Source organism: Botryllus schlosseri, chromosome 1, assembly GCF_051294905.1.
Source record: "Botryllus schlosseri isolate E-star chromosome 1, Bs_hap1, whole genome shotgun sequence".
NCBI lineage: Eukaryota > Metazoa > Chordata > Ascidiacea > Stolidobranchia > Styelidae > Botryllus > Botryllus schlosseri.
This window is the reverse complement of record NC_137236.1, coordinates 35,949,080-35,972,101: the sequence shown is the minus strand read 5'-3', so window position 1 is coordinate 35,972,101 and position 23,022 is coordinate 35,949,080. Positions and strand designations below refer to the sequence as shown.

Below are 23,022 nucleotides of genomic sequence, written 5' to 3'. Positions count from 1 at the left end.
CTTATTTCATATTTTATAAGTTTTTATAGCATGGACTCTCTAATATCCTAATATGTATGAATCATTCAAAAATGACATATATCCAATCCTGTATAATTAAAATGTAGACAAAACAATCGAAGTGTAGCTCTTGTATATGAGTCAGCAACTAATAAAAAAATGTACCTTACTAATTTCACATTGCACACTATACTGATTACAAGTACACAGTCTCACTACCAATAACATTGGTCAGGAACGTAATTTAGAAAGCAGTGAAATAGCGTATGTCTATTCTATCTGCACTTACAAGTCTTCAAGGACTAGGACATGCGGTCTTTCTTAATCATTTATTCGACCCAAGCAGCTAAGCTACACTGCACATATTTTCAATTTTGTCAAGTTGGAAGCAGCGTTTGGTTATATTTACATCAATTTTACAAAACCAGACGATGTATTTCAATCTTCAATTTTATCTATATCAGCGGGTGCCAACGTTTTCGGCCGAAGCACCAATAGGAGCGAACCGAATTTGGTGACGTTGAAAACAAGACCTATATTACTACGCTTTAAAATTGATAACAAATATGTCATGAAAACTGTGTGCAACTGTTTACTGTGCAGCGTGCATTCATGTCCTGGGCGGGCGAGGCGCGCAATATTTTCAAACGTAATGAATGAATTCGATCAATAACATGTTACCTGCATATATTGAGGGTCGCCTCTATATACAACTAGGCTCATTTGGCAAGGACAGGATTATTCGGTGATTAGAAATAGCAATATCGAAGGTTTCGGTGAAAACACTTCTTTCATTTTGTGCAAATGTTTCATCGCCGACGATCTCGCTGCGAGCTCACAAGCGATGTCGAATGTTGGACGACACGTTATCTCCTATTTGCGAATATAGTTAGACTCTATTCTGTACATTACGCGTATTTATAATTTTCAGGAGGGGATCCAATACTAAATGAAAGAAATCGAGTGACAATAAATCATGCGAAGTTCTAAAAATAATTTCAAGTCAAATAATTCTGCTACGAAATATTCCACCTTATGGTCATATACGAAGATCTACGATAAATATGGATGGCTGCCGGTTACGCCAATGCGTCAGAACTGCTGTTTTAGTCGTCATCAAATTCGCAGTCAGGCTAATCAAGTTTTGGCTGGCCTTGGAATTTTGCTTGATGTTATAAGTAATTTCGGGAATAACCTCGCGGGCCACGGGTTGGCCGCCCACTATCTATATCGTTACTAATAACAGTGCTTGATAGTACATGAAAATCCTATTTTAGTTATTATGAGTAATTTGAAGATACCTTTGAAATAAATTGTTTTCATAATAAAGAACTTGGAGTCGTAGTCGGAGTCAGGGTCATTTTCACAAACTCCGACTCCGGTCAATATTTTTTCCACGACTCATACTCCGACTCCTGCCACTACAGATTTCACGACTTTTACTCTGATTCCAAGGCGTGCTAAAAACGGGTGCCTTTATTTTGTACATGCAAGCTAATGAAAAGCTAATTAAGCTAATTAAGCTAATGAAAAGCTAATGAAGCTAATGAAAAGCTAATGAAAAGCTAATGAAAAGCTAATGAAAAGCTAATTAAGCTAATGAAAAAGTAAGCTAATGAAAGGTAAGCTAATGAAAAGCTAATGAAGCTGAAGAAAAGCTAATTGGGCTAATGAAAAAGTAAGCTAATGAAAAGCTAATGAAGCTGAAGAAAAGCTAATTGGGCTAATGAAAAAGTAAGCTAATGAAAAGCTAATGAAGCTAATGGAAAGCTAATTAAGCTAATGAAAAGCTAATGAAGCTAATGAAACCAGCTAATGTGAAAATGAAGCCAATGAAACAAGGAAGCTAATGTGTTATTCGATTAGGTAAGTACAGATTAGTATTTTGCTCATATGATTCTGGATGCATCAAATCCAAAATTTTAAATCCACGTTTAGAATTTTTATCAAATTTAGATTTATAAAATGTTTTTTTTTTCATTCAGATTTGAATTTTATTGTGAGTCCATCATCTGGATATTCGATTCCCAAAAGGGACTTTTGAATTATGATTGCAATAGTGCCAATTCAGATTCAGACCGACCAGTGGTTGTCAAATTTTTCAACCTCACGACACCCTTTGTAAATGAAAAATAGTCCGCGGCGCCCTTGCACTGTGATTCGTGACCTTTTTTTTCGCTAACGGCACCCTGCAAACCGGAAGATTTGACGGCCCACATTCTTGGCTTTTATAAGACACCGCTTGCACGGATGAGATGGCGAGGAGGAGCCTAGATAAACCTCCAAACTACATACAGCGGTGATCTCTGACGAAGTTTGTCTGCCTACTTGGTGCTAAAGTGCCAGCATGACTAACAAGAGAATGTGGCCGGTTATGTTTGCAAATTGAATTTGATAGCGTGAACATGAACAATGAACATCAACAACATTTCAAAGGGAGTTCATTTCTTGGTGGTAATTAGTTAGGAAGGCAAAGAGGATTTGAAAACAGCATTGTCTCACAAGCGCCAGCATGGCTGCTATCAATCAACGCATCGTACAAAACTGGATTAAATTAACCCGTTTCAGCGCGCGATGTGTCTGGTAAACCGAATTCGCGTGGATATTGGTTGCGGGCAGGACAGTAATTTTGATTTTACAAATAAACTTCGCATCATGATCGACAGATTATAATTTAGATTATTGATCGTTTTCTTTAGAACTGAATCATTCTGCGCATAATTTCAAAATTGGGAAGACTTCTTTTTCGTTACCTTTGCGAAACCTGAATGACGTAGGCCTACTAGTGAGACTCGGCACCATTGTCATCCTGATAATGAGCAATGAGTAAACTAACGTTGAAAACGTCCGGATATGTACTACTTTGTAATTGCATATATTTGCTGCGCTGAATTTGGAGATTCACGTATCATTTCTGCTTTATAGTATTTCACAGGGAGGGGCAAGGTATCGACTAGCGAGTCGTAACGCATCCACGCTTGTGATCTCTTATTATAATATCCGACATGAATAATGCTTAGCGCGGAATATACTTGACTAGTTCTGCTTTAGTTCGCTTGAATATATTCACAGCTCCGCAGCTGCAAAACGAATAGGTTGGGAGTTCGAATCAGGCCGAAGTCGGCTCCAGTATTCCTACCCAAGTGTTTCTGGTTTATGTAGGGTGTAGGCTTGTACTACTGCTCGTATACGATCCGCGTAAACGGTGTCTTGCAAAAGCCCCGACCCATAATAGTCGACGGATCAGGAACCGTAATAACGAATACCAGCCTGGTGTAAAATGACCATACTATAGTAGTAGAAACACCATTAATACCAACCTACTACGTTAGTGTGACCATGACCACTGATAAGTGTGACTAACTGTCTCTAACATTGGTTTTGTAATTCACATATAGATACGTTGGTACGTGTACTTGAGGTAGAGTTGCAACGTCACCACGTCACCACAGAGTTAACATGTGTTTATCAAAGAACCTCATTGTGACGTCCCCTCGCTTCAGAAATTGTGCAAAATTTGCAACTTTCCCCGCGCGGCAGTGCTCGTACCAATCCCACTGGGGTCATCGTACCTTTTTACCCAGACTGGATATCGGTACTGGTGTTTCGCGCCTGCGGCTATGGGTTGTCGGGACAGCTATCGTTTGGTAGAGCAGAGTTTTAACCAGAGCAAACAATTCGCAGGAGAGAAAAAGTTCTATAACTGGCTTAGTTAAGCCATGTAGTGTAGGGTAAATATATTTTGTGAAGAGAAAGCTACGTTTTCATTGGCACAATGCTCAACCAAAAAGCGGCGATGGGTGGCGATGAACAATTGCGCATTAGCGAAGTTTTTCGATGTGTAGTGGTTCCAAATATAATAATTTATAATAGTCATTGGGAACGATAAAGTAGCAACATTTTCATAGTCGTAAATGAGTAGCCTATATCACGAGTATTTTCAATAATATAGCGAGATGGTACTCTATGGGAAGGTGTGTCGTCGGATAACCTGCTGGAGTTGTAACCTGAGTCCCACGTAATGTGTGGCTGGGTAGATATACTTAGCTCGTGGGTAGTAAGACGCACGTTCCTGCGTTAAGTCGTTGATCTGACAACTTCAACGTGAATGCGACGACAGGATTGCCTCAGTTAGATATATTGGTCGGATATGCATGGAATATACAGTATGATGTCGCAGATGAGTCTAGCTTGTAATTGAGATGCACGTGCTGATAAATGGTAAGTTACGTGGTACGAGAAGAAAGACGATGATCACGTGATATACAGATATGAGAGAGAGCCAGGAGCTCTACAACTCGAAGCATAGTTTATCCATAAACGAGGCTGGCATTGATGTCGGTTATTAATTATTATTTCAATGATACCAATTCAGCGTCAATCAACAAACGCACACATTTCGCAATTGCAATCAGCGAAGTTTTTCGATGTGTGGTGTTCAATTAGCTTCCTTGTTACATTAGCTTCATTAGCTTTTCATTAGCTTCATTAGCTTTTCATTAGCTTACTTTTCATTAGCTTACTTTTTCATTTGCTTAATTAGCTTTTCGTCAGCTTCATTAGCTTTTCATTAGCCTAATTAGCTTCACTAGCTTTTCATTAGCTTCACTAGCTTTCATTAGCTTTTCATTAGCTTATTTTTCATTATCTTACTTTTTCATTAGCTTACTTTTTCATTAGCTTCATTAACTTCATTAGCTCTTCATTAGCTTTTCATTAGCTTAATTAGCTTTTCATTAGCTTCATTAGCTTTTAATTAGCTTTATTAGCTTCATTAGCTTCTCATTAGCTTAATTAGCTCTTCATTAGCCTAATTAGCTTTTCATTAGCTTCATTAGCTTTTCATTAGCTTTTCATTAGCTTCATTAGCTTTTCATTAGCTTAATTAGCTTTTCATTAGCTTAATTAGCTTAATTAGCTTTTCATTAGCTTGCATTTACAAAATAAAGACACCCCTAAAAAGAGACCCTGACTCCGACTCTATTAAGCGAAAATTAGCCAAACTCCGACTCCACAGCTCTGGATATAGCAAGCTTTGATGACGTCAAATGTTATTGGGAGAACTCGAGAAGGCCGGTCAATATCCGGAGTTGATAGAATCAGGCCGTCCAAACTATATTTTACCAATGGGTGCAGTAACGAAAGTTTAGGATTTGCATGGGTCAGTTTTTACTGTCATGAAACAATTTAAAGTGATACAAATGTAAAACGGTAGCCTATAACTATATCCAAATCCCGTAAAGCAGCAGTATCTTAAACAATGAACGAAATGGATCTATTGTTCTGTTAGTCTCAGCATGGGAGAATCGACGTTTACTTTTAATTCTTGCTAGTTTTCCTAATTTTTGTTTCAATGCGGTGAGAGCTGGTCATAGACCGTAGTGAAGATTTTCAATTATTTCTACGGATGCAGAACCCCTTATGTATTGTTGGTCTTGAAAGCCGGACGCATCATGCCTCTATCCAAGGCGGTTACATGTTGTTGTAGAATACTATATATCAGAAGTGGGCAAACTGCGACTCGCGAGCCACATGCGGCTCCTTATTGATTGCACAATGCACATGCAGTGCATACTCGTTTCGCCATTTTGCTAGAGAGGTTTAACTTGATTTACAATTAAATAGTATATTCATATTGAAATGAACCCGAATATTTTCGGCTGACACTCGTACCCGACTCGTACCCGATTACCCCTGACGAGTGTCAGCCGAAAATATTCGGGTTCATTTCAATATGAATATACTATTTAATTGTAAATCAAGTTAAACCTCTCTCGCAAAATGGCGAAACGAGTATGCACTGCATGTGCATTGTGCAATCAATAAGGAGCCGCATGTGGCTCGCGAGTCGCAGTTTGCCCACTTCTGATATATAGTATTCTACAACAACATGTAACCGCCGGCTGACACTCGTACCCGACTCGTACCCGATTACCCCTGACGAGTGTCAGCCAAAAATATTCCGGTTCATTTCAATATGAATATACTATTTAATTGTATATTGAAGTTCTGTACCTCCAAGAAGCTCTTTAACTTGAATATAAATTGATGCATTTTATTGCGTATTAACAATATGCGCATTTTTTCCATGTTTTTTATTTTCTTATGGTTTACGGAAGACTTGTAAAATTTAAGGGAGTGTGGCACTACAGCCGTGGTTTCCAACCTTTTTCCTCCCACTTACCATTTCGATGTTTTATGCTGGGCTCGAGTACCACCTACATATGTTACGTGCGCCGAAGGCGGCCAAAAATGTTTCCACCGTGTTGAGCTGTCGAAGGCAGCGAAACAGAAAATACACTGCCCATTTTAAGGCGCAGTATATGATTTCTATAGTGGATCCATTTGGAATTCTTCTGGTGAAATATATTAAACGGAATTTTGCGAGGTAAGAATCCCAATACTTTACGACTAGATCTCTTACCCGTGGTCACCATTGGTGGGATTGCCCCTGCCCACGACAACGACCTTACCACCACGACAACGACGGTTTCGAAAAACTCAAATCAATCCCACCTGAACTGATAACTCTCTTTGGTCGAAAAAAAACAGAATATACTCGCGTACCTCCTGGAATGCCTTCGCATGCTACTAGTGGCGTACCACAGGTTTGGAACCACTGCACTACCGGCTTATAAATTTACAATTGTCTCGCGAATCGAGTTCGCAAACGTTTGACCCGCGACAATGAATGCCTGGTCATTAAAAAATGATAAATCATTGCTGTGTTCAACAATTAACTTGATAATTAATTACACCAGTGCGGGTCACAATCATTTCCGGGCTTGCAATGGTGAATACGGCTCTTCCATTTTATTGTAAAGGCTATCTATAACGGCACAGTTTGGTCAAAAAATGTCGACGAGATGACCGAGCTGAAATCATCCTTTAATTTTCATTCGCACTTGAAGGAACTGCTTTGCACTGATTAGACTTCATCAGAGTTGGTCAAAGTAGTCACTGTCGCTACTCAAGTAGGAGTAGAAGTAACGCTGGACTTTCTACTCAAGTAGAAGTAGGTGTGGTAGTTTACAAGTAAGTAAGTAAGTACGTATTTTACGCCTGTGTTTGCCTAAAAACGGAAAACTGTCAAGTAGAAGTAGAGATTCACCGAATCACCACACAATAATAAACTTTATTCGATCGCATACATTATATTGTGACGTCATGGATTTTTGTGTTGTGGCTCTTTTAAAGCTATGATTTTTGATATGCGGCTGGCATGAAGCAGGTCTGCTCACCCCTGCTATATATACCATATACTGTTACAGTATCAAGCCCACTCCGACACAGCCTTTCTAATTCAGTGTGCAATCACGTCTGCTGGAGATGACGTCCTGTTGTTATAGATCAGGGGCGGGCACCATGCGGCCCTGGATCCAGTCCGCAGACGGTTTTCGGTCAAGATAAGACAAGACAAAGCTGTGTTCCGATCTAACGTTCTCGTGCACTCTTTACAACCGGTTTCTACTGGAGCGGGGCTGATGGACTAATTCTCTGGTCCAACTCCGATCCCATTTCTTGAATTCTCTGGTACGACTCTGGTCCAACTCCAAGGCCGGATTCCTGAACTGATTGTGATCCGGTCCGACAAACTCAGGTAATAATCATCTACAAGTACTTATAACTAGTGAACTACAAAAATAGTAGATTATACGGTAAGGGTTCCGGTTACATATTGAATAAAGTAACAACAAGAAAATATGATGATAAAACTATATTTTGTATTGAACACAGCTTTTATTGGTGGCTAATGTCTTGTAATTGTTAGTTACAACACCCACACTGATCGATAGCCTCCATAGCGATTCTGATCATGTTGTAAAAGTACGATCCGGATCCGATCCGACTCCGGCCTAATAATAAAAATGTGAATCCGGCTTTGATTCATCTCCAACCAAAAATGCAAATAAATCCAGTCTCCAGTCCAGATCCAGCTCTAGTTTCTACGTCCGACATTCATCCTGAGTTCAAAAAACTTGTTAACAACTTCGATCGACCACAGATGTCTCATTGACTTCAACAGCTATTGAAGTACATTACGTTTATAAATTCAATAAAGACTGACTTTTGTCTCCAAACTTTAAACTTTAGGTTTATGTTAAATACGATTTATTTCTTGTATAGGTGGACAAATGCGCGATTGATGTATAGTGTCAGGAATCCGTTCACGCCAAGTATTTCCTTCACCCATATCAAGCCCGCGAACTGGAAAAGTTGCCTGCCCCTGTTATCTCTTGATGTTTTGTCGACCAATCAGGGAGCAACAACATTCACTTTCACATATGCAGATATGGTCATGACGGTCTTCGTGTTAACAGGAACAAGGGCACTTAATTGACATGTATACGTGGAAAATGGAGGGAACACATCAAGAGTTAATCAGTATGCGTATCTGCTCAACGTAAACTTGGGCGTGTTTATGTGTATTGTGTACGTTGCAGGAATGGTAGTCAGAGATTCATAGGGGAGCAGAATTCCGTTCGTTGCCTAATTTTAACCTTTGTTAGTTTCAACTGAGGAATCCCGCCTTCGGAGTTGGACCGTTGGTGGCAGATCATGTGCCATGAGCTGTACGTTACTATACAGTAGTTTTGTAAAGAGTGTGGCTTGCAACTGGATAAATTCACACACTACTTTTGCTAAGATCTAGGTCAAGATCTTGGAACAAGAATACATAGGAAGCTCGCAGCAGAGTGTTATTTGAACAGCATCGATTGAAGCCTTGTTTTGAATTAATTGTGGTTGTTTTCAGTAAGACATTGACAGCTGGTCCCCACCTGTCGGTGAGAATGAATGACTGAGAAATGAAGAGTTTAGATCAATGGCTTCTAAATCATTTAATTGCGCTTCCAGAATACACCACTATTACGTGGAATTTTCATGAATACAGCATCGCGGGCTTCAGCATAAATATATCCTGCTCCAGCTTCTGAACCGGATCTTCATCATATCCGGTCTGCATTCACTGTTAGCAAGATATCCGCTAGATGTAGTCTTAAGCTTAGGAACTCTATTTAATAGAAAGCATTTCATTTCATTCTATAGTCCCGGCGGCAAGACGGTGCAGCTCATTTAAGTTAATCTCAGTTTAATATTAATTCCATAATTTCAAAACTACACAAGATTGCCATACTATGAAAAGATAGGGAGCCGTTGAAGCGATTTGGAATATAGTACAAATCTAATAACCACCTTGACTTAAAACATGTAGAGATTCTAAATTAGGATTGTCCATAGAATTTAGGGAATTTCACAAATTCTGCATTGTAAAGGCTCATTCTGTAGAAGTGTAGATTATCGATAAAAACCGAAGTTCGTCTGAAGGAATTCCACTGGAAATTCGTTAACATATCGCGCTAAGCGCTTCAAGTAGCCGCAGGCGAGTGGGCGGGGAATAGACGAAGTTTAGGCGGGCAATCACGAGAAAAAGATCCGGATTAGTTGAAGCCTTAATAAAAAGTTATTGATTGGCTGACAGACTGATTTTGTTGATCATAGCCGATAACAATTGCTTTCCGTGAAATTGTCTTTGCCTGCAGGCATTTCTGCTCGTAACATTGCAGATATGTTAAATTGCCATTATCGATATTGCCATCGAGAATCCATGAATACAACATAACAATCCCGTCAGTTACTTCTAGCTCCAGAATATGTATTACAAGTGTGGCTATGTATTACACAGATACTATTGTCCAATTAAAATACAAATACCATTCTGGGCGTAGCCTACAGCATGCTACCTTGCAGCTCTCTATAAGCCACTGAGAGTGGGCGAAACAAATACACGCTTTGGGCATTTGATCACGTTCAAGTTTGCAGTTGTCGAAGCACAAGTGAGAAGACTGATGAAACATGTTTTCTATGGTCAGTTCGAGACCTATCATCAGTCAATATCTAGCATCTGTGTAATACGGTATGGGTGTTATTTATGCCGATGATGAAAACTTCAAACTTACTGAAAAACGTATTTCTAGTTCAAGAATATTTGAAGAGCTTCTTGGAGGTACAGTCCTTCAATATACAATTGAATAGTTTATTCATATTGAAATAAACCCGAATATTTTTGGCTGACACTCGTCAGGGGTAATCGTAACTAGTAGAGAATTGGAAAGAACATTGTATATCAACAATCGTATCACAAAATATGACGTCACCAGCATGAAAGAGAGAGCGTTCAATGTACTATTTTTAGGTGGTACACGAACTCCTTTTGTTGACATAGTTTGGATTGGTGTATTTTGATAAAAGTAGACTCCAGGGCACACATACGGAAGTGTGAACGGCCCTTCCCAACGACGCGAAATCTGTCATCTCGATAATTCTTTCCACAAATCGGATTATCTAACAGGCCATAAAGGCCATTAATTCTGCCATCGGCAAACATATTTTGTGTTACGATTGTTGATATACAATGTTCTTTCCAATTCGCCACTAGTTGCTGACGATTACCGCTGACGAGTGTCAGCCGAAAATATTCGGGTTTATTTTAATATGAATATACTATTCAATAGTTCAAGAATGCATCCTGAATTCCCAATAGGTTTTCGCGCCTTCAATACGCCGTGCCAGATGAGGTCGTCGGCAGTCGAGTGACAATAATTGAATTTCCGTATTATATACCAGCTACAGCGGCTAAAGGTACAGTTGTTAATTGCAGTCAATATGGGATGCACTGAAGAAACTGCAAGTGACGTTGTACTGGTCGATTTTACTTGTGTGGTTTAGTGAGATTAGAATTATTGTCCAACATTAGCTAGCAGCAGAGGATAGTAATGGGACTATGATTGCTTTGGACGTTGCTGAATAGCGCACGAATCTCATGAGATAGTGTATGCGTCGCCGGTTACAGTCATACGGGAGATATATCCAAATCATTTTCCAAATTGAGGGTTAGTAAAGTCACACACATCTCAAGGAGTGCAATATCGCTGACCAACCAAATGGTGGTGTTGTCTCACGGGCATACATGTGTCCTGACTCAGGTAACTTAATAATTGACCAACATAGCTCAAAGAGTTTAATCGCATCGGAATTCTACTTGAGAGTTTTAACGTAAATTCGATATCGTTAAGCTATGCCTTTTTCATGACCAAATTCCAGAATAAGATGAGTCAATGGATGAATGAATGACGTGTGAAATTTCGCAATATCTGCATAGTTGAAGTCCAGAACATATCCATAGGAAATCCGGACCCTATCTTCAATTCCATTTTTTCACATCGATATAAATAAAAACCATTCCTTGTCCAATTCCTCCCACATTAGCCAAGTACATTGGCGATATATTTGTCATTTCATGAATGCCTTTTCTATCACAGTTTGAGAAATTTTGTCGTTGGATTAGATATAGGTTAATTTAATTTACCATTGCACCATTACCTGCAGTAACGGAAAAGATTTCAAAAGCCATGGCTCATAACAGGTGAGTGTGCTATATATTTTTTTTACTGCGTTAACTGCGCTTGCGCTAGTGAAGTGTATGCGGAGGTATAGTCGAAGTAGTCAGCATTGGTATAACGTAAATATATACTTGATTGTAAGTCGAAGAATTGAGGTCCATGATATCTCGAACCTACTTCAAGTGGGATAAAGCAAAGATATAAAAAATAGTCGTGAAATAGTTTCAAAATGATGATTTGGTCGACGGGTTGTTACGTGATGCAGGGGGTATATTCACTATGTAACAAAAAATATTAAATTATGATGTTTGCCTATGTAATAAAAACATGGGAAATCTTAGTTTTACCAACATGACTTCAGGTACGTGTTCCTGAGACTGCAGTAAGTCTAGATTTTAGGGTGATTTCATGTTTAATCAACCTGAAAATACGATTCGCCAACTTCAATTTTCAAATTTGGATGAATATTGTGTCAAAACATCGTGTATACTATCTGAGCAAATATTAATTAATCTCAAATGAATTGCAAAGGATCCAGATAGCTGTTTATGATTTTGAGTGTATGGCGACAGTATATTTAGCCAAGGTAAATGTCGCTACCTTTCACTACAATCACTCGAGCATAACAATATTTCAAGAGTCTCTCTCCTTCCCATATCTGTCGGCTTCAAAGTTTTTGTGATGGTTGTCATATGAAAGCTATTGTAACAATGTATTGTGGATGTTAATTAACTAGCTAGCGGTACAAGCAACTGTCGTTGGTATAAGAACCATAAAACGATTTGCTATTCAATCAAGATAATAACAAGTAATTTCACAAAGTCATAACTAAAATTTGAACGTTTTGGATTCTCATTTCTATTGATTTGGGCCATACTAAATCATAAAATAATAGTTTTAACTAATGGACAAACTTTGAAAGAAATTTAGCTCACAGAACTATAGTACAAGTGGAAATAACATAGCCACTTTGGGTAAAAGGTGGAGCAGACAAAACCTACATGAGTACCCTGGAAATTTTAGATTGCTGCCCAGTTTACCTCTGCGTTTATGTGGGTATGTGTGTTATCGAACCTATTCACTTACCAGACGGAGCAGCAATCGTCCAGACTATAAATTAAATCTAATTTTAGGGCAGGTTCGGTCGGTCCCAACGCGAAAGCTGTTGAGGTTAACGAGAGAGAAAGTGCTGGCTCTAAATACAAGGAAGGGATTCAAGACAGCAGAGAATCGACCGCGTCCGGAAGCAGAAACGGCTCTGGCAAAGTGGGAACGAAGCCTACCGAGAAACGAAGTAAGAGGGAATTACTTGACTTTAATGGTGGACATATTTTCATCGAGAATTTCGAAAATTTTTGCATGTTAATTCATAGGATTGTCGCAGTATCGGGATGACTCGAGTCAGACTCGAATCACCATTTTCGTATGACTTGACTTGAACGAGTCACTTTACAGAAATGAATTGCCTTGACTCGGCGTTTCAAAAATGTGGATAGACTCGTGACCCGGAGAAAAATTTACGATTTATTTTCAAGTCATTAAGTAGTCGGTGTCGACAAAAATATCTGTATTTTCATGAGTTCGGATTGTTTGCGATATGCTGATGTGACCAGTGGGAGCGACCAGTTTCATTCATTCAATGATTTTGCGTTTTACTGAGCCTCTGTTGTTCTATCACAAGTAAATTAACCACAAACGAAATCATTGGACCTGGCAGAGTACATTGTTGTTAACTAGTAGGCAGTGTTGGGATCAAGTCACTACCTTCGAGTCACGAGTCATTCCGAGTCATTGCACATTTTGACTCGAGTCAAGTCAAGTCAATCGATTTTCAAAGGTGACTCGAGTCAAGTCAAGTCACTCGATTTTTAGAGGTGACTCGAGTCAAGTCGAGTCAAGTCAAGTCAAGTCACGAGTCAAGTCACATTTCAAGTCAAGTTGCCTTTTCGAAGTATGAGGCATGATTACGTCATTGCAATTTGCCAGCTGTCTGAAATACAGACTGAGTGATCATTGATTCCGAACCAATGAACGAATATAGAGTGAAATATACCGACAAGAAGGAGCTGTATCGCTCACATACACGTAGAACTGTTAAGCTACGTAAGTAATTGCATATAACCTTAGTTTATATAGTTACCAGCCACAATAGAGAATAGCGAAACGAATTGATAAGATGCAATACATTACTCATTTACACATAGATATGATAAAATTCGAGCTTGCGCTAATGGTTGAGGACAATATATACTATATTCGAATTCAATTTCAATAAAACAAGAGGTTCGGTAAAGGTAAGAACAGAGAATAGACCTAGACATTTTTCTATTTTATTACTTTACTACTAGAGTTTGCGACAACGTAACTGTAAGCTTCGATCACTTCGTTTGCGATCAATTTATTTATGAGAGAACAATCGAGGCTCAGTGAAACGCTCGATCATTGAATGATTGGTTGCTTTCCAGGGTTACACCAGCGTTTCGTGAACAATCCGAACATATGCAAGATACAGTGATTTTTATCGACACCGATTACTTGATGACTTGAAATTGACTCGTGAATTTTGCTCCGAGTCACGAGTCAAATCGCATTTCTGATACGCCGAGTCAAGTCAAGTCAAGTCATTTTAGCAAAGTGACTCGAGTCAAGTCAAGTCATACAAAAAAGGTGACTCGAGTCTGACTCGAGTCAAGTCATGACTCGAGTCATCCCAACACTGCTAGTAGGAAAGCGATATAATAGCAAAGCATCAATCTCTGTTGTAGAGACTGGTCAGTGGTCAGGCTCATGGGTCATTGGTACCCGGTGATCGCCTTAAACAAACCTCCTGTATGATTTAAATTACACTCAAATATAGTTTATAATACTCGTCAACCATTGGCGGGGGCTTAAATTGCATAGCATGGATATGTAGGCTAATGGGGTAGTGCATCATATCAATTCATTTCAACTATCTCCGGTTTCGTATTCTAATCTTTATTTTGGCGGATAATTTTATAGACGGGAGATGTACACTTGTACAGTTACTGACATGCTTTGCAATTCTACGCATGCGTGAGCTATACATGCCTTTTAGCATGTTTATTTAATTCTATATTCGGTCCTCTATTTAAACTGAATAGCGAATGCAATGACTTGATCTTACCCCGTACTTCGAAAAGACAACTTGTCTTGACTTGCGACTTGACTCGTGACTTGACTTCACCTGACTTGACTCGAGTTACCTCAAAAAATCGAGTACCTTGACTGGACTCAAGTCACCTTCGTAAATCGATTGACTTAATTGACTTAATTTGCAATGACTCGAGATGCCTCGTGACTCGAAGGTGGTGACTTGATCCCAACACTGGATTGATGATGTGACAAATTTGTTTTTATTCAGCTCAGTCAGACCTCGTTTGCGCTACGGCTGAAGTGCTTCGACGAAGTGAGGCTTTATACGGAGGTATGGCATAGACCTATCGCCATTGACAGTAGATGAGTGTTCAACAGTTATAGCGTCTAAACTAAACTAAACTAAACTAGTGGTTCTCAGCCTTTTTGACCTCGCGGACCGGTTAACCTTCAGAAATCAAATCATCAATTGATTTATTTACGACAGATGGATGCAACTCATAGGTAATATTGAAGCTCAATTTAATGCTGCAATTACAATGTTAGATATTTATATACTTGGTTCTACTGAAGGAAAAATCACATGGACAAAATGTATAACGTCCTATTCCTAATAGTTCATCATCATTGGTTTATTAGCAATTTTATGAGTTCAATACATCACGAAAATGTGATACAATGAAAAGATAGGAAGTTGTCGAAGCGACTTGGAGTAGTTTATGGAATCAGACACCCACCTTGGCCTAGGCGATGTAAAGAGGAGGCATGCACACTGAATAAAAAGTAAAAAAGATAGTATAGAAAAAAGCAAGCGACAAAATGGAGTGGCATGTCATGAAAGGTGAGATCGATAGGTCGGTCGTGGTCCGGTAATCTTGAGGATGCATTAGTATTTAATTAGTAGTAATTGCTTGTATTTCGACTTGAATGTGGACATGCTCGTCGACTGTCGGATAGCCGGCGGGATACTGTTCCACACATTACGTCCGGCATATTTGATGTGGCGATGATCTTTTCGGTCGATCATATGATATTTGGACGACGTGGACGCGCGTGTGTTGTACTAGTGCGCTTTTGATTCCGAAGTTTAAAAGTCATTGAAATATTCGGGGCAACGACCGCAGAGTAACTGATACATAAACTTGGCGATTTCTAGTTTCATATTGCGTAGAGTTGCTCGTGCATTGATACATTGTCTATTAAAGTTTTTGCAAGGAGTAGCTCGCGAACTCCTGTTAATGTCCACTGACGTGATTATCATTGATCTATTGACGTGATTATCATTGATCTGTTTTCTTCGAAAGAAATGCGACTTTGCTGTTTGCTATAGCCCCTATCATTGTCACGTGTCGCTTAAAGCAATGTCAGAATTTAACGAAGCATGTTTAAAGGTCTCATTTGCATATACCTTGTCCAAAACGAGTTGTAGTATATTTTTAAACAGGTTGATACAACATTTGCACCATTTTGACGTTCGCTCAAAGCAGACCATGGACCCTCTGTTACGACACCATGCAGATAATTACGTCCTAAACTTCTAAAAACCAACTAAAATTGGATATTTTATTTCTTCTTGCATTTGGAAAATGAGTTATAACATTCTAACATATTTGCTGGACCGGCGGTCGGGAACCTCTAATCCACACTATTCCACATCTCAAGTAGCAACTGTAACTAATTTTGAACATAAGTGGAAATGGAGTTGAAAACACGCGGCCGGCCAGGTCCTTTGAACACCGCTATATTATAATGATGCAGTCCTTTGTATACCCTAGACCAGTGGTTCTCAACCGCCTGTCTGCGTGCTGGTACCGGTCCGTAACAAGTTTCCTGCCGGTCCTTTCGATATATTAGAATTTTTTATATCAATTCCGAATTGCAAAAGGTAAGACGATTGTTCAGTAATTGGAGTAATAAAGCATCAAAATAGAAATATATACTCAAGTGTGGGACGTATTTTTCTATGGCGTCGAAATAGAAAGTTCCAAGGTCTACTTTTGGCGTGTGTCACGATGATGCAAGTGTTATATGAAATTGTACGAAAGTAGCCTACAACTCGTTTTGGACTAGTTGTATGAAAGCTACGAGAACCTTTGAACAAACTTGGTTAAATTCTGACCGTGCAACTGAGCTGTGCTTGTCAGTGACGGATTTCTACCAAAGGATACCGAACGATGACAATCAGGTGAGCGAACTTTAACAGTGAGGCGTGAGCTTGTCCTTGTAGAGACTTCAATAGAACCACGTAATAATATACACTATCAAAAACACATCATGAAATGAAGTTTCCAATATTACATTTTGGCTGCTTGCATTTTGCCGTAATTAAATGTAGGGGGAATTTTCGTTGTTAAAGGTTTACAGGTCCTAAACATATATTTTATTGTTTACCGTTCGCCCGCGAGGTCAAAAATGTTGAAGACCACCACCCTGATCGGTAACACATTTAACTTCTTGACCTCCGAGTTAGAGGATGATGTCTACAATTCCGGATTCTCCAAGCAACCACGCAGAGTTGTCTTGCCTTGTATTATCTGCTTCCCAGCGTACAACTGCGACTTAAACCTCTTGCCATGATTTTTGATCGCGGTTTTAAACAACAGTAACCGGACATAATTCTATCTCCACATATCATGGGCTACTCATTTCAACAGGATCAGGGTACACGTCGCGTCAACAGAAGCACTTTGAAGTAGCCGCAAGAGTATTGGAAAGGTTTAACAGCAAACAGGAATGCTTCGACTTGGAGGCGCTATTGCTACAAGCAGAACGTGAGATCATCTCATCCGGGAACGGCTTGCGATCTGAGATAAGCGTGTCGCGTTTCATAGATGCAGCAAGCGTCTGCGCGATACCGCCAGTATACACGCACGAATGGGGGATTACCATGGTGGAGCAAGACCGACTGGTAGCAGCGGTTCTTATATATAGAGTTGTACTGGAGGCCTGTAAGGGAATGTTATTGCCAACTGATTTGTTTGATTGGCACGTGAGGGTCGTAGAGAATATCTACGATCTCGCGCAGATAATGAGCGAGGCGGAGGACGCGTATGAACGTCGTTTTAGTCAAGATTACGCCATCGCATTTATGGCTGAAGTCTACGAAGCAGCTAAACTGATCGAGTGCACGCCGACGGAATTATGGCGTCTAAAAAAAGCCAACGATATTGCTAAATGCGCGGGCTATATCGCCGATACTTGCAATAAGGTGAATATGTTCCGGGTTGCCTTGCGATACGTGGAAGAAGGGATTAAAAGCACGGACGAAACTGGTTCCAAAGAAACTTGGATGCTGGGCCTCTTGCTTCAACTGAAAGGCGAGGTTCACCTGCGCGTGGGAGATTATAGCAACGGCGTGAGATGTCTTGTCGACGCCGTTTTGGCGCTTCAAAATGCTACCAATTTCAAAAGAGGGAAGTACAAAGAGCAGGCGATTAGTCGTGTCCACGAAACTTTAAAAGAAGACTACGAATAACCCGAGATTACCCGTCGACTATTTTATCATGGGAAACTAATTTCCTTTGTGAACTGTGAGGTATTTTGATATTGTGTTGCACGCTGGATTCTTGCTAACGTGACACCATTATTCACAGAATGTAAATAGGAGACGTATCAATCGATTTGTCGCATATTCTGCTTCCATACTTCCTGCATTAGTATTCTTTGGTCTTCATCGTACTTTCATTGCGTTCAGGTGAATATAAGCCTTTCATTGTGCGATCTCTCTAGAAACCCGCAATATCCTAGATGCGAACAATGATTGGTACTGGTCATATGATCATGACGAACTTGGTGTCAACAGGAACCGAAGCACTTGATCGTTCAGACACCTTAAAGTCGTAAAGTAATATATGGTCTTCAGATAATTCGCTGAGTACATATGTCAGGAATGGCCATCCACATTTGACCCGCAAGAAGGCTTTTGGGTTGCCCGCGAGGTAATTTTGGACATCAAATATATTATCATAAAAATCAAATCAATTGCCGACTTAATTTATTCCGAACATGCAGAATCACCTAAAATTTCGATTTCGCAGCAGACTGATTTAGTTTGATGTTTTTTGTCGCACCTCGTCCGATTAAATGCCCCTATATTTCTTGCTTTTTCTAACACTCAGGTTTTTAACTCTCCGGATAAATTAACAGATACACCTAAGATACTAAATTGAGTAGAACTGTATTCGTTATTATTAGAAAACGGAATAGTCAGTTCACATCAGGATATATTAAATTTTGGCAAGCACGTGACTCCGCGGATGAGCTCCCAGGAGCGAAGAAATTGAGGCAGATAATGATCGACGCGTGAGCCCCGTGATACATATGCGACCCGGAATACATGCGATATGTGCAAGTATACTCATGATATCGACTAAACTCCGTTAACTTTGAAATATTTTCTCGCTTCGAGAGGCTGGAGTATCAATGCACATTAAGCACTGATTCTTCATGACATAAATGTAAGCGATTTCGTGCGTATTGTAAAATTAATTTTGCGTTCACCATTGCGCAATCAAGTACCAGGCAAAACTTCAGCAATGCTCAAGTGGCTCGTGCAAAGTTTGGAAAACCTTATGTGGACCGTTGTTCAGAGCTCACCGGACACGGAGAATTTGAAAGGAGTATTTGGTATCAAATTAGTTTATTACGGTTATGTCCTGGAATGCGACCGCATAGGCTACATAAGCAATCGAAATGCGGCCGTGAATAGTTAAAGGGTTGGTCATCCCTTGTGTATGCAATGGTGCGATAAATAAATTAATATTTTGCAAATACAAAAATGAATCGAGTGCAGGCCTCGACCAATATTAGAACTTCAGTACAGTCTGAAGTCCCGACAGGCTATGATTCCGATTCAGGTACCTAGGTAAGGAATCTTCTATTATGATTTCTGGTGTCGTAAATACTGATGCTATCTTCAAATATTGCCTCGCTACATAATAAATGCGTGCAATTCAATTTGGCTCGTGCCGGTCGAATGCAAAACAGGGGTCTCGGACACGCAGTTCGCCAGAACAATTTGTGCGGACCGCATCGAAATTATGGATTATCAAGTATTTTGCAGTATTGAAGTGCCAAATATCTTTTCCGGGTATGAAAAGTAAAGACGCACTCTAAAATTGCTCCAAAAACCTCAAACGACTCTTCAAATTTCACGATCACATCACTTTCAAACGTTATCATGCACACTGTATAGTCCTAAGAAATTTGTCAAATACGAAGTTCGGTAGATATATATATATATATATATTGATTCGTGAAGAGAAAATGTACATTACATTAAATGTCACTGCACTCCAAATATGATGTGGTCCTAAATTAATGATAAAATCTGGAAAACAATTTTGGGCCGTCGCCAATTTCCTTTTGATAGTCTCTGTAATTCAGTGATACCCAACCTCTGGTACGCGTACCACTAGTGGTATGCGAAGTTCTTCCGGTTGGTACGCAAGTAGATTCGTTTTTTTTTGCGACCGAAGGGAGTTATTAGTTCAGGTGGGGTTGGTTTTGAATCTTTCGAAGCCGCCTTCGTCGTGGTAAAGACGTGCTCGTGGCTAGGGGTAATACCACCAATGACGGCCAACGGGGAAAAGATCTAGTCGTAAAGCATTGGGATTCTTACCTAACCAAATTCCGTTTTAATATATTTGACCACGAGAATTTCTATGGTAGCGAGGCTGCGCGTCTACGCAGCTTAACCCGCGCGAAATCGCTGCCACGATATAGCTCCATGGTATAGCTCAGGGACGGACAATATCATTCGGCAGACCGGATATGGGAAAATGAACCACTTGGTGGGCCGGATTCCTGAATCGATTCATTAATCGCGGTTTTATCCACCTATATACAAGGAATAGATCGTATTTAATATGCCACTTGTCTTTTTCGGATATTAAAAGTAAAAATGCAGTCTATTATTGCTTCAAAAATCTCAAACTACTCATCAACTTTACTATCACATCAGTTCCAAACGCTCTTATGAGGTGGAATTTCGGCTATTACGTCACTTTGCCTATTGATGTTAAAACATGAATCGTATATGGTTCGCGACTGGAAATTGTGACTTGGATTTGCCCTTTTGAAGTTACTCGGTGACCAATTAAACGACTTGCGTCAAAATTTAAATTAGAATAGGACATTTGACCCGGAACGCCGTAACTTTGTTACAACCATGGACGCAACAAACTACTCCAACATATCGTGTCGTGGCACGTCTGGTGTCCGCTATGGTGCAAAATTAAAATGCGACAGCTTTTATGATGACATTATCGAATCTATACAATCAAACATGTTTACATTCAATAATGTCGTGATGCATTGGTCCTCTCGCATGGTGTCTGTATCTCACAAGTTTGACAAATTATGCTTCCTTCCTGTCAATTATGCAGTAAGGACAATTTTATTCAAATATTTATGAATGTTTTTTTTTGTGGCAGGTGTAAATTGCTACAATAGTAAATCTCATTTTTTCGGTGTCTGTGAAATGTCATCTGCAAGACACTTTCAGTTGGGCAATTTCATCCCGTCAAACAAGAAGGCCTACTCGGACAGACATAAACCCCGATCGATGTTGCGGCTTGCGGCGTAATCAAAAACTAGGAAATTGGCCAGCGAGCACATTTGAGTTTGATATATAACGTAATCCCATGTTTCGGGCTTCGCTGGAATGGATTAGTTATTGATGAAATGACAAAACAAAATCGATGACTTGTGATCCTATCTGCAGTTGTTGTTATTATTAGGTATATTACACTGTCGTGATTGCTAAAGGAACGCGGAACGTCCAGGGAATATGTTAGTTGTTGCGTTATTAACTCAATTGAACCGAGATGCTTAACCTTTAATTTTACCATCTTGTTCACTCATGCGAAATCTTTCTTGAATTCCGTTGCTCTTCAACGGAACTGGCGTACTGAAGGTATATAAATATATATATTGATTCTTCCCAGGGAAATGTAAATCACTATGAAGGGCACTGTACTCCAAATACGATATGGTCTCAAATTACTGATATCATCATTAGGGCAAGTTTTTGTTGCACTAAAATCGCGAAAAAGTTGCATTTAATTTGAATAAAAGTTGCAGTAAAAAGTAGCATTTATAATTTTTGTTAAATTATTAGGGTATAAGGTACTCGAAAGGTTCCGCTTTATAACCTAGTTCCTGCAGATCTGTCAAATTTGTTACTTTATTGCCATTTAACGCACGGTCTGGCGACGCCGCCAAAAATTACATTTCTTCTGGCTCATAGCAAGACAATTAGGCAATGCGGGAATAATTCCCCCCATCCCAATAAAAAAACAGTATAGCTATAACCTCCTCGCCTTAAAGCATGTCAAATAACACACCGAAAAACCCCTATGTCAGCAAACTCGACCCAAGGCATTACAAAAAACTCACTCTCGGTGACTTTAACAAAAGCAATATCTTGAAAAAGGTGACTTAGTGAAAATGTAATTTTCGACGGTCTCGACCGGGCGCTCGTGAAACTCTTTCCAATTTAAACGACAAAATTATTAAAGCGAACTATTTGCATATTGTTCGGGCACGGTGACGGTCAAGCTTTGAAGGAGTAGTTAAACTTCTTGCTTGCGAGCCATTGTGTCATAGATAACAGTGAGATGCAACTAACCCATCATTTACCTTCTTGTTTTGCAAATCAACCAGACTAGAAATAGTTTATAGCATGTTTTGAAATCACTTCTTCACATTTTAACGCTATATTTGATAAAAGTTGCAGTAAAAATTGTCACGAAAAATAGAGAAACGTTGCGAAAAGTTGCACTATAAAATCCCTCCAAACAGCTTAAAGCATCATTGTACTGTACATAGATTCTGAGTGTCTGGGAAGCTGTCGGAAGCTGTAAAAAAGTTGCAAAAGTTGCAAAAACTTGCCTTAAAACCATGACAATAATTTTCGCCGCAGCCATTTCATCCAGAAAGTGACTATAAGACAGTGTTTCTCAACCTGGTCGCCAGCGGCCCCAAGGAGTGATTTGGATTTTGAAGGGGACGGAAACGCTCAAAGATCGATATTGGGGCGTTCTGCTCAGGGGACGGTATGTGGGGTGCTGCGAAAAATGGTGTCGCAGTAGAGGGTGCAGTGGGACACGTGATTATATAGTGGAGCAACAGTTCTATATATCCCTAAGTTCTCATTGCAAATTAACATTCAACAAAATCAGACCAATCCAAAAGCTTTTTGTCGCGCTGCGTGCGCGATATATGCCGACAATGTTTTCATCATGTTTCCATGGATTATTATAATTCATTTAAAATTAATTGCGCTTTCAGATCGCTAATTAAATCCCCGTAAAAATACTCCGATCACGCTAGCTCGGGTTATTTTCCACAGAATGTTTCGAACGAGATTGTTGTTGTTTATTGAAAGAAAAATTTGACGCTTATCGCCCGTTGGTCTTTTGCACCACGTTCAATAATGGCGTAAGAAATTAAAAGCAATCAATGATTGCGTACGCATTGGATAAACATAATATTTAAGATATAC

At 39.6% G+C, this 23,022-nt stretch overlaps 1 protein-coding gene across 1 annotated transcript; it reads left to right on the top strand.

The window, feature by feature from the left end:
- Nucleotides 1–11,314: 11,314 nt before the first annotated feature.
- LOC145448577 (uncharacterized) lies at nt 11,315–18,691 on the top strand. The gene is made up of 4 exons (XM_080326993.1): nt 11,315–11,425; nt 12,536–12,696; nt 14,785–14,847; nt 17,171–18,691. The coding sequence occupies exons 1-4, from the start codon at nt 11,412–11,414 to the stop codon at nt 17,989–17,991; spliced, it is 1,059 nt and encodes a 352-aa protein (XP_080183119.1). The 5' UTR covers nt 11,315–11,411; the 3' UTR covers nt 17,992–18,691.
- The last annotated feature ends 4,331 nt before the right edge of the window (nt 18,692–23,022 follow it).

Coding starts and splice junctions, on each gene's coding strand:
- LOC145448577 (XM_080326993.1), top strand. Junction 12,697..14,784: donor GAAGCCTACCGAGAAACGAA/GTAAGAGGGAAT, acceptor GTTTTTATTCAG/CTCAGTCAGACCTCGTTTGC. Junction 14,848..17,170: donor AAGTGAGGCTTTATACGGAG/GTATGGCATAGA, acceptor TCATTTCAACAG/GATCAGGGTACACGTCGCGT.